Source organism: Lethenteron reissneri, chromosome 19 (assembly GCF_015708825.2).
Source record: "Lethenteron reissneri isolate LAM-NWPU_2019-01 chromosome 19, ASM1570882v1, whole genome shotgun sequence".
NCBI classification, from domain to species: Eukaryota; Metazoa; Chordata; class Hyperoartia; order Petromyzontiformes; family Petromyzontidae; genus Lethenteron; species Lethenteron reissneri.
This window is the reverse complement of record NC_083797.1, coordinates 2548558-2561645: the sequence shown is the minus strand read 5'-3', so window position 1 is coordinate 2561645 and position 13088 is coordinate 2548558. Positions and strand designations below refer to the sequence as shown.

General features: G+C 49.7%; 1 protein-coding gene across 1 annotated transcript in view; it reads right to left on the bottom strand.

The window, feature by feature from the left end:
* Positions 1-6810: 6810 nt before the first annotated feature.
* LOC133344161 (bone morphogenetic protein 7-like) overlaps positions 6811-13088 on the bottom strand; it is a 44351-nt gene continuing 38073 nt past the window's right edge. The window contains exons 5-7 of the mRNA XM_061554164.1: positions 11786-11862; positions 9671-9781; positions 6811-8934 (exon numbers count right to left, since the gene is read on the bottom strand). Of these exons, the coding sequence (XP_061410148.1) occupies positions 8785-8934; positions 9671-9781; positions 11786-11862 (338 nt within the window). The 3' untranslated portion in view covers positions 6811-8784. The remainder of the gene's footprint in view (positions 8935-9670; positions 9782-11785; positions 11863-13088) is intronic.

The window sequence follows — 13088 nt, the reverse complement described above, 5'->3', positions numbered from 1 at the left end:
AAATACATGCTCTGATAATATATTTGAGGCATTGTTTTTTAAACGGATTGGCCTACACCAGACAGCCTTATTCAAGGCCGAGTCTCACCGGGGTCAGACCAGAGAACGCCAAAAGTCGAGGCGCTAAAGAAGGTTGCCTCTGGTGTAGACCAATCCGTTTCAAGGACACTGCAAATATTATTAGAGCATGTTCTTGTTTGCTTGTTCACCACAAGTATGTGTGGTTAATCTTGCAAAAGGTTTCTATTTGGTGTTTGAACATCTCAACACCTGTTTTATTGCCAGAAAGGGTAAAACCTATTCTGATTTTTTCATACTTTGATACTGGTAAAAAAGGGTCAAATTTTGAAGGTTTACTGTCAGCAGGGGACCCAGTCCCCCAGAGGTGAGAGACGTGGCGGGGCTGTGAGCTGTGTGAGACGGTGGTGCCCCCTCTCGCCCGCCTGTGTGTCCGTGCGCTGTTGATGTCACGAGTGGTGGGGAGCGGTGGTGGAGCGGTTAGCGCGCTGCGCTCCGAAGCTGACAATCCGGGGGAAACCCGGGTTCGATTCCCGCTCACGGCCACCAACACCACCAGTGACGATTATCTGAACCGGTTCTGGGCCTCCCCTCGGTCGACTCGGCCTCAAATGAGTACCTGGTGTGGTGTGTAGTAAAACATCCCACTGGAGAGACAAAGGCGGCCGGGCGTGGTGCTGGCCACCCACCCCCTCGTGTGCCGTTCTGCCCTTCATAGTTGCTTGCTAACAGCACTTGCCCCAACAGTCTGTTAAAGGCTACACGGGGGGTCTTTGTCTTTGTGAGTGGTGTTTAAGTCCTCGATGCAAATCCCTACAATTTGGGGCGGTGGGGGGTGGTGGTCTGCTCCCGCGGTGTGATGGGCATCACGTTGGACAAGCGATCCAGATAACCTCCCTGCGTTACAGTAGACATTCCCCTCTCCACGTAGCGGGTCTTTGAATGGGTAAACGTGAAGCAGAGAGAGTTGGTGGATATGCAGGTTACGTGCGTGCGGGGTGGTAAAGTGTGAGTACTGCCACCTGTAACAAGACTTCTCGCCAACGTGGATTGTGTAGACCAAATACCTGCGTCTCGTGGAGGCCTCTAGCAGTGGAGTGAGCAAGTACTCTAATTATTTTTGACAACAAAACAATGCCCGCGTGCTCAGACCTGCAACCATCATTTCACTGGTGGAGATTTGCGATTCTGCCACTCGTTCGTAGTTAATCTGCATATAAAACAAAAACGACTTTATTATATTGAGACATTGACATTTCTCCCCGAAATTTTCCGTGGATTCGACGTAAGTATGTTGGAATTTCTTTCCCACCGTACGTAGCCAAGCTCGCTGATCGGAGGTGCGGGGTGGGGTGAGGGACAACAAAACGTACCTAACGACAACAACAACAACAAACCAGGAGCGGTGAGATGGATTACTCTGTGTGTGCTGGGTGCAACAACACTCATCCGGGTCGTCGACCGGGCCCTATCGGGCTGAAATAAATCTCTGGCTTTAAGTCTAGACTGTAAGATATTTTATACACAAACTCACGCGGTTTATCCGTATTCTTGTACAGGAAAATTGAGGTTTCATGTCCATGCGGCGTACAGATGTCTGTGTTTCTCCCTTGTGATGGGACTTTATAGGATGAGCGCTGAGATTTATATGGGCACGGGGTGACCAATGATGTTTGAATTGGTCATAAGGTGATAAGGGGTTAACAGGTGTGATACACAGCCACAACACATACAAGCCTTCGGCATTAGCCCATCCCTGTTCTCTCATGATTATTTCCCCAATCAGTTTATTTTTCAGAATGTGGTTACATCCATCAATCTTTGAAAATGCTGCCACTTTGTGGTCAGATTTTGTATTGCGAACCGAACACTGGTTTTCACTAAGTTTATGCAGAGTGGTGGATACAGTATTGGCATTTAGACTTAGGGAACACGTTATTAACTGCTTTGGAGTATCGAATGAAAAATAACTCGATATTATCCAAGGTGTATTTGAATGAAAATGTCGATGTAAACCAAAACATTCGGAACGAATTTGGAGTTTACGTGTCTCTCTCATCATCATCACGGTGGCTAGGAGATGTTAACCACCTCCTGGTTCAGCCGCACCACTTCTACATAACAAAGGCTCAGTCAACCATTCTACACAACAAAGACTCATTTCCTGGCAGCGATTTCAGCCGCATCATCTCTACATTACAAAAGGCTCAGCCCCATTTACACGCACCTTTACATCATCCGCACCTAGTTTACACAACAAAGGCTCATTCCTAACAGCGTGCTTCAGCCGCACCGAACCTCACAAAAACAATGGCCTACATTGGCTCCTCCCACCCTCAACCAGTATATATACAAGGACTGTTTTCTTGGAATTTCTCTCACTTGATACAGCAGTCGTGCTGTGACGGTTCCACTTACTTGATACAGCTGTCGTGCTGTGACGGTTCCACCTGAAGACGGAAGCTTGTGTTGCCTCCGAAACGTCGTGATTTTTATTTAATTGTTATTTTACTTTTATACATTTTTATTCAAATTTTTCACCTACGTGACGTTACCGAAAAAAACCTAAGAATATGGTACACAGGAGGTCGTGGGTTCGATCTCGACCCTGTCGACGCCTGCTGCTGTATATTTGGAGTTTGCGTGCCTCTCTCTCCGTGATCGTGTGGGTTTTTCTCCGGGCCCTCCGGTTTGCCCCTCCACATTTCACATCAACGCGTTTCGAGTTTATTTGTTTGAGTCCAGGACTCTTCTGACCCCGGGAGCTTGCGTCTCGTGTGCCACTAGGGGGCGACGCGACCGTGAGCCGAGCACAGCGACCCCGAGACGCGGCTCCAGGAGGAGCAACGTGCACGGTGGGAGTGCGGCAAGGATAGTAAAGTGCGGCAGGCGGGTTTGTTTGGCTACTTGTGTTCATGTAGAGATGGAGGGGGGGACATCTAGCGGAGAGGAAGAAACAGAAGCACACGTCGAGAGACGTTTGACTTTTAAACAACTTTTATTGCCGTCAGCAGCAAAAGCACTGGAGGCGATTCCGATATGAAATAGTCACCAGCAAACAATTAAAAATAAACGCGACAAATTCACGCGCTGTGGCGCTAAAAGCATCGCGCACAACACGAAAGAACGTCTCGTGGTGGTCATCGCGCACACCACGGTGACGAGCGAGCGCTTCAGAAGGTGAACGTCGAGAGAGTGACTTTAGCCTGAACTTATATTCTTGAATCCCTGCAGTCACGAAAGCTTTAAATCACAATTTATGGGAATGTATCTTCTGTAGCTCTCACTGCTGAGGGGGGAGGCAACTCCAAATTAGACAGAGGGGGCAGCAGCGAGACGCGGGGGGGAGTGACCTCCCAACTGAACACATTGACCCAAGAATTTTGACAGGAGGCCTTGGGTTATAGTGAGGCGTTCCGTTGGTGTTTGGGGGGATACGGTTCGGGAATGCGGTTATGGTTTAGCGATGGACTAAAACGCCATGTGGCAAAGAGGAGAGGTGTTTCTCAGTCTGCAAGGGGGCCTGAATCCACGAGACCGAGTTTCAGACGCGTTCATTTTCTTCTGTGGCTGCCATAGCAATCCGATGTGCGACAATTTGTGTGTCTCGTTAAATCGTGTGCTGTATGCGTTTGTTACTGGTAGAAACCACCTCTCCCTCTCCTCCCCCTCTCTGTCTCTGATCTTATCCTCCAGGTGTCTCTTGTCTCCATCATCTCCTGACTCCCGCACCATACCTGTCTTGCATACACATTGACATGTTAATGCATCCACCACTTACATGTAAATCACCCACCTTGTTTGAGAGAAGCGTTGTTCCATGTCCACGTGGATATTTTTATTGTCTTCTCCGCTGAGGTTGGGATTTGAACCCAGGGACTTCCAACTCCACATTGCCGGTCTGCTGCTGCAAGGCGCACAGCCACTGCGCTCCCCGCAAGTGCCATGGGGTTTCGGGTGGTGTAGTGATTGCAGTGCACGCGTGTGGCCCTGCAAATGGGGTGTGCGTGATGATGTCGCCACCAAAAGTTGGAAATTAAATAAAAATGACAAGTAGGGGTTTGAACTCGGCCCACCTGCGTTGAGGCACTGCAAGTACTACCCACTGCACCAGGTTAGCTTTTGGCTGAGTGTAATCTTCTGGCTATTAAGTAGTTGTAAATTTTAACATTGATGTCGAACCCTTCCACTTGTTTATATTTTTTAAAAATGTTAACTGGAAATAAAATGTGTACTCTCAATTGCAAATGTAGCCATGTGATTTTATTTAATTTAAAAAAATGCTGGATTCGAACCTAGAACTCCCGGCTCCACAGCCTCTCATCAACCCACACTGCCACCTTCTCGTTGGCAAAGCTGTAGACAGATCAGGGATGAGACATTGAAAGAGCATTCCATGTTTTTCATGGAACCATCGATATATCCGACATGTTATCGGATAAATAACATCGCTGTTTTTTCAGTAATTTCGATGTTTAGATTTTTTTTGTTATTTACAGGAAAGGGCAATATAAATATTCAAAAGCGATGCTCTAATAAAATGTATTTTAAAAATGTAATCACAAAAATGGGACAAATTCTCATCATCCGATAGCTGTTGTTTGCGGCTCAACACTCACTCAGCAGCACACTTCCATCTACTTTCCAGAATGTTCACCTGAAATCGACCTACGATTTTCACACAACGCCTGTCAACCTGTGAAGAGGCTGAGACATGACCCGCAACCCAGTCTACCACGGTCATCTCAAGCAGACAGCCGCCAAAGTCGAGACGTGCAACGACTCGCTTGGCAAGTTCATTGGCTCATCCTTCAGGATCGAGGCGGTGGTGACGGGCATCAGTGCTCCAAATCTACGGACTGACGGTCAGCACGTGCAATGTCGTCGTACTCGACGGCAGATCCCGCCGCCTGTCCGGAGCCGGGCATCCCACGTCGATCTTGTTCACACGCAGCCCGTGGGTGGAAAAAACCGATTTTTCCAGCGGCAGGCATCAGGTTTTTTCTTTAATACAATTAAACCCGATTTCGGAGAATTAAAACATGTAGGTAAAAAATTGAAACTAAAATTATTAAAAATAAACCAATAAAAATCAGGACGTTTCGGAGGCAACACAAGTCTCCGTCATCAGGTGGGACCGTCACAGCCAGATTTGATGCAGCAGATGCAGCAAATCTGGCTGTGACGGTCCCACCTGATGACGGAGACTTGTTGCCTCCGAAACGTCCTGATTTTTATTGGTTTATTTTTTATTAATTTTAATTTCATTTTTTACCTCCGTGACTTTACCGAAAGAACTAAGAGTATGAATCCTTGCAGTCACGAAAGCTTCAAATCTAGAATTAAAACCTGGTTTAATGAATACGAAACTCTGATCCAAGGCTTAGGCTGCTTCATCGTCGGTGCTGCTATCGTACTCGGGGCCGTCGGGCACGGGGTAGTCGTAGAATGCAGGCAGGTTGGTCTTGATGAACACGAGCTTCTCCACCACAATCGTGGGCGCCAGTGAGTTCCTTTGCTTGGAATGGACGACGCCCATCGTTGAGAAGTTGGCGAAGTGCGGTTCTGCAATTAGAACCAATGAAACCGGATTTCTCCCAATCGCAGATGATCGGGTTTAATATAAAAAAAGACAATTAAACCCGATTGTAAAAAACCCGACTGAGCCACCCTTGGCGCAGCCACGGGTCCCATCTCAGGATCCTCTTCCACCCACTCCGCTCCTCCTTCCCTCGGCTTGCTGTAATGGTCGAGGCGCGGCCAAGTCTTGGCGTCACGCGTCGTCTTGCAATCTTCTTTAGCAACAACAACCGCCATTCGCTACTAAGTGTCAGTGGCATTAACACGACGCTTGTGCCAAGCTATGTGCACCTTGAGGCCACGTGAAGTGTCGAACGCCCGCTGGCAGGTCACGGGGCAGACCCAGGTGCCACGGGTCGACCGACTGAGATGGCTGAGATGACTGGCTGATGCACCGCCTGTGCCCCCTACTTTAGCCCACATATACGCACCCCTTTGCGAAAACCAGACCCTTTGCTGCCCGTCTGTCAATAGGGGGGCGCCCCCCCTAAACCACGTACCAACGAGCTGCGCTGCCAGGAGGTGCATCAGCAGAGTCATTGCGGAGCGATTTGGCGGGGGGGGGGCTCCTCTCACGACGTCCAAACGGAGCCCGTTCTTTTCGTGGACGATCCCACGATCAGCCCCGCCTGGTTTTGTTCCATCTCAGGAACCGTGGGCGAGGCCCCCCTGGTCAACAGGTTTCCGAACCGGCCCACAGTCTCCTGCGCGCAGCAAAACTTCCTGCCCGCTGGGGGCTCCTCGCGATAACCAGAACTGTGGTGCATGGCAGATGATGTCGAGCATTTCTGTCGAAGACTGCGTCTGCTAGCCAAACCCAGCTGCGCCCTGAGCTCGACGTCGCCGCATTACACAAATGACGAAGCTCTGCTGTCTGGCTCGGAGGACCCGGAGAGAAATCCACTCGGTCGTGGGGAGAACACGCAAACTCCAAATATGCAGCAGGCGTCGGGGTCGGGATCGAAACTCATGAACTCCTGCATACCAGGCGAGGTAGTTAATATCTCCTAGTCGCCGTGACACCCACAGCCGTTACCCCACGGAAGCTCCATCGTGCCATTGCTCGTATTAATAGGTGCTCGCTAACAGCACTTGCTGTTACACTTTGTTATGTTTTCACGGGAGGTGATCTTTGTGCGTCGGATTGTATTTTTCCCGATAAAAATATTTTTTGAGTGAATGATGTGAACATTGTTGAAAAATGTATGAAACAGAATCCCGAATTTCATATTGTATCGTTTTATTACACAAACTGGCGAAATATGTTATATTGATGGAAAAAGACTGGTAAAATAAATTATATTGTGTTTGCTATATACAATAGTGTACACAGTCAAAATGCAAGTGACCAGGAATGAGTATGCTGATTTACAGTTAGTGGTTTTACAATATTACTAAAACAAATATTCAGGCTATGAAATAGAGTGGCGAGGCATTTTCCTGTTGAATGACAATGCTGTCTGCTCTACGCTTTACCAACCACACGCCGCAAAACTGCATAACACGAAAACAGGAGGTTCTATATATATATTTCTTCATAGTAATAACTTACAGCCGTTCGTAAATCCACTGCTGGATGAAGGCCTCCCCACTCCATATCGGTAATGGGCATCCTTCAATTCTCGTTGGTGGAGGGGGCGGCCTGAACCAGTTTGACACTGATGATAAGACGTGGCCAGGAATCAAACTCGGGTCGCCAGGTTCATGCAAAGCGGTCAGAATGGTCTTGGGCCACTTCGATAATAATCCATTCATAATTATCCATTCATGAGTAATGAATAAAACAGAACAGACATCACCTCACAGTCGGATAGCTGCCCCACCACTGCAAATGGAACAGAATGCAAACACTTTGTCATTAACGTTGCAGACTATATACCCTTATCGTGTTTTACGCTCGTGAAAATGTAAAGTTTTTTTAAATGAAATTTCGATTCTGAAATGTTTCCCACAGTACCGCTGAATATGATTGCAGATTCGGCAGTTTTTTTCTATCGGTGAATGTAAACCAGGAAGGCGAAGGTTTGCAAGAAAACAGCCATCAAGAAATTTACAACTTTTTTACCATTCAATTGCTCCCCTGCTTGCACAGCCCACAGATGCCATTCACGAGCGTCAGGTTGTGGTCTGGCGCACGGCTCGTAAAAAAAATAACCTTCCCTAAGTAGGCTCATTTACACGTCAACATGATTATGAATTTTCAGTAAAAAAAACACCAATTTTAATTCAAATAAATGACGTTTTTATTTGAGGAACTTTTGGCCATCAAGTGTTCTGTCAGCGTCTTTCCCCACGAATTTGCCGGTTTGACGACCAATCGGCGATTGGAGAGAGGCGTTGCCAAGGCTTCTGCGCAGAGTTTTTTCCGGTCGCACGGCGTCTTGTTGGGCACGAGCCGGGGAGCGTCCGACTCGAGTTTCTTAGGAAGCTCCCAGCACGTGGAGCAAACAAAAAAACATCCGACACATCGTGCAAAAACGTGACGCGGTACAACCCCAAAACACATCGGGGAGCACAACCACAAAAAACCTTCGGTGACTACGCGGTCTCTCTGCACACACGGGACGATGCACGTGGCGTGTCCGACCAATGGGGGGGACGATCAACTCCGTGACGGTAAAGCCGACGAGAGGCCTGGGATGGATTCGGGTAACTATGTCCCAGGACAACAGAGCAGAGAATGCACCGCCCCCCCCGCCCTCTCATCCTCCCCCTTATGTACACACATACACACGCACATGTGCACACACAAAACCCCCAACCCTCGCTTCTGGCACACACTCCCATACGCAGTTCGTATTGTTCATATTACAACGATAATATGAATAAACAGTTACATTGTTCTTCATTAAAAAAAATGTGTAAGACAAAATTGTTGTGGGCCCCTCTAGAGGGTTTTGGCCGTATAAAAATGTCCCATTTCAGCCTCCTTCGCCAAATCCGACCCTGACCGGGAGTCGGAAACACTGATGTTTGGTTTGAGATTCGCACCGAATATCGGCAAACATCGGCTTTCTCTTGGCAACTGCCTCGCCAGTGGAACATCAAACCTGCGCCTGCCCGGTTGATTGGCGGCAAGTTTATTTTATATTTCAAAAGAGAATGTGGGTCAATTTCTAGGAATCTGCAGCTGTTCTCCTGTCGAGAGCTGGAGACGAAGAGCAGTGGACATCGGTCCGTGGGGCTTCAGTGGCAGCCGCACGCGCGCACGACCATGTTGCGGTATTTCTTGAGGATGACGTTGGAGCTGTCGTCAAAATACAGCACGGAGATGGCGTTGAGTTTGGTCGGGGAGCAGCAAGGTTTGGGCACGAACTCGGGGTTCATCAGGTGAACCTGCACACAGACACAGACGAAGACAAAGATCCCCCCCATTATAGCCGATCAACAGACTGTAGGGGCAAGTGCCGTTTGGGTCAAGGGTGGCACAGTCGGGTTTAATTGTCTTTTTATATTAAACCCGATCATCTGAGATTGGGAGAAATCCGTTTTAATTGGTTCTAATTGCATAACCGCACTTCGCCAACTTCTCAACGATGGGCTTCATCCATTCCAAGCTAAGGAACTCACTGTCGCCCACGATTGTGGAGAAGCTCGTGTTCATCAAGACCAACCTGCCCGCCGCATTCTACGACTACCCCGTGCCCGACGGCCCCGAGTACGATAGCAGCACCGACGAGGAAGCAGCCTAAGCCTCTCAGAGTTTCGTATTCATTAAACCAGGTTTAAATTCCCCGAAATGGGGTTTAATTGTTTTTTCCACCCATGGCTAGCGAGCAGCACCTATGAAGGTCGGGCACGGCACACGAGGGGGTCGATGGCTAGCACCACTCCCCGCAAGCGTTGTCTCCCCAGTGGCGATGTTCACACACCGCACCGGCCGAGTCGAACTAGGGGAAGCCCCAGGAAGGGTTCCGTTAATCGTCACGGGTGTTGGTGGCCGTGAGCGGGAATCCAACTCGGGTCGCCGGGTTAGTAAGTGCTGCAGGATGTCGGTGAGAGAGCGCACACGTGTGAACACAGAGGGCACGCTACGGGCGCTGCCGTGCCAGGGAGCAGCTCGCTCGCGTACCAGTGTCTGCACGATGGCGTGGTTGGTGGCGTTCATGTGGGCGTTGAGCGGGAAGGAGCACTCCCCGTCGCAGTAGAACGCCGCGTAGCCCTCGGGCGCGATGATCCAGTCCTGTGGGGACAAGCGCGTCACATGGGCTGGTGCACAAGAGGCCGGAGGGGTGAGCAGCCGTGATCAGAAGCTAAAGGACGAGGGTCGTCCTGTTCAGGCGAGGAAAGGGCAGTGCTTGGCTCTAGGCCTTGAGCCGGCGGTGAATATTCCACATTGCTACGATGGGGGTCCGTTTTTCTTTGGAGGATATAGTATGCAGAATTCATTGTTATGGGATTGCTGTCCCAAAAAAACTATTAAATTTGTAATTCATTATTTATTAGGCTTTTGGGTGCAAATACGCACGCATGCATACATGCGTTTAATGTATAATCTCGTGAGAGGCCATTGACACGCGAGTCCCATTTACAATGGAGACCCGGGATGCAAATGTACGGTAAAAAAAAACATCTCCTCGTGGAAAAACCCTGCGGCATCTCACATCTCAAGTCAACTCCTGTTTATCCCTGGGCAGATTTTAAGGGGTCACGGATGAACCGTGGTTATGGAAATAATTCAAGGAGAACGTCTATACGAGCCCTCTGGTTTAATTGTCTGCTCCTCGTTAGTTGTGAGTCGGTGACTAATTTAGATACACTTTGCATTCTCTGTGTTCTTGTTTCATCTGGGCCACTCCACCCTGCTTCCTTGAACACAGACATCGAGAATTGGCTGTATTGGCAGTTCACCAGCATTGATTTAAGCGAGCTCACTCTGCTGATGATACATCGTATGTCGAAACTGGTCCAGAGATTTTCTTGTCTTGAATCAATGCTGCTGAAATGATGACGCTCCTAGAAGGCCGTGCGGCTGACAGCTTGTGTAAGAAATCACAGCTGTCAACACCTAGTACACTCACCACTAGTACACTCACCACTAGGATACTCACCACTACACTCACCACTAGCACACTCACCACAAGTACACTCACCACTACGTACCGGTCAACCCCTTATCAGTGCCCTACCTTATTACAAACCATTTCAGACCGTATTGGTCACCCAGTGCCCTTATGAATCTCAACGTTCATCCCACAAAGTCCCATCACAAGGGAGAAACACAAACAAATATATTGTTTTTGTGCCCATATTGAAACGGCTGTACGCCGTGTGGACCTGAAAACTCAATTTCCCTGTACAAGAATACGGGGTAAACCGTGTGGGTTGACACGGTATGACAATTATACAACGGCTGATGGATATATGAAGACGACACATTGCTTATTTACTTTGTGTTTTATAATTCACTGAAAACTCACGATTACGTCCACAAACAGCTGGGGGCGCATGTGGACCTAAGTATGCCGCAACAAAAGACAAAGATCCCCCGTATAGCATTAACAGACTATTGGGGCAAGTGCCGGCACGGCACACGAGTGGGTGGGTGGCCAGCACCACGCCCGGCCGCCTTCGTCTCCCCAGTGGCGATGTTTAAACACCGCAACAGGTATTCATTTGAGGCCGAGTCGAACTAGGGGAGGCGCAGAACCATTTCGGATCATCGTCACCGGTGTTGGCCATGAGCGGGAATCAAACTCGGGTCGCCAGGTTCTTGGCACAGCGCGCTAACCGCTACACAAGCGCTCCCCCACGTGACGCAGCACCTAGGGCGACCGACACACGCGGTAGAGAGGGTGCGCTAACACGTATGTAGTATGTACGTATGTGGAACTTCTTTCACACCGTACGTAGCCAACCGTGCTAATCAGGTCGCCGGATTCGTAGCGCAGCGCCCCAACCGTTGCGCCAAATGCTCGCGCCCACTTGCATATTATAAGACACTTGAGTGGAAACTCATCCAAAAGCCATTTCTCTTTCATTCACTCGGCGCCTTTGTGTGCCGACCCACAGCGGGGGGGTGGCGGGGGTCCCAACAGTACGAACCGCCAAGAGCCAAACAACTGGTGCGCGCGCGGACCCGCAAAACGAACGCGCATCAATAATGCAAAGAGCAATGACAACAACAACAACACACAAACAACAGCAGCGGCGACGGGGAAAAATATTTAAACGGGGAGCATGCCACCTGCCAGCCGAGGTCGCGGAAGCTGACGTAGAGTTCGTGCTTCTTGCAGGCCTGGCGCGCATCACTGGAGCCGTACTCTGCCACACACACAGACACAGGACAAAGATCCCCCCGTGTAGCCTCAACAGACCGTTGGGGCAAGTGCCGTCAGCGAGTAGATAACCCCATGAAGGACGGCACTGTGACGCACGAGGGGGTGGGATGACCAACACCACACCCCCCTTTGTCGATCCCGGTGGCGATGTTTACTACGCACCGCACCAGGTACTCAATTGAGGCCGTGTCGACCTAGGGGAGGCCCAACACCGTTTTAGATAATCGTCATTGGTGTTGGTGGCCGCGAGCGGGAATCGAACTCGGGCGACTGGGTTTGTAGCGCAGCGCGCTAACCGCTGCGCCACCGCTCCCCACGCACAGCCACACAACCGCAGGAAAGCGCGGCGAGGGCCTCGCACGGCGTCGTTGGCTATCGAGCGTACGGGGGCCGCACGCTTGAGCTAAAATAAACGTTTTGTTTTGCCAGGTAAGGGCCACTGAGCTGTGAATCTATTTTTTCAGAAGCGGCTCGGCCACAAATGATAGCTCCACCAAATGGCTCATCGTGTGGAAATGCATAGCGGCCAAAGACTCGTGACGTTGATTCTAAAATGTGGAGAGAAATTCCACACGACCACGGGGAGAGAGAGAGACACGCAAACTCCAAATATGGCGCCAGGGTCGGGATCGAACCCACGACCTCCTGTACATCAGGCGAGGTCGTCAACATCTCCGAGCCACCGTGGGCGCGCACATCTATCCATGTTTATTCATGAACCTCCAGCTGTTGTTCTCGTTTCATTGGCTACTGAAACAAGTTTGAGTCCGAGATACTAAAATTACGTAAACTCCCGTAACATATAACCCACACCACACATTATCTTCTCCCACATCGACATCAATCGGTGAAAGAAATGTCACCGCACGCAGGAGCGCCAGATTAACTCACGATTAAAGGAATTCTAAAGTAGACGTACATTAGCCGGGGGGGGTGGTGGGGGGTAAATCCGCAGGCAAGCACACACGTGCACACACACACCCCGCGACTGGCTCGCCCTTCCACAAGTCCAGACATTCCTCTACCATTCTTCCACCTGTCCACTAGGCATGAACTGTACCCAGACATGAAGGTAGCTATCCTTTAAACAATCGCCATCCCCCCTGCCCGCCCGCCCGCCCTGAATGTACCGCTTGTGTTCCCCAATCTTCCCAACACCCACCCGCTGTTTACCAAGAACCTGTCCAACTCCTTCTGCGAAGATCCAAC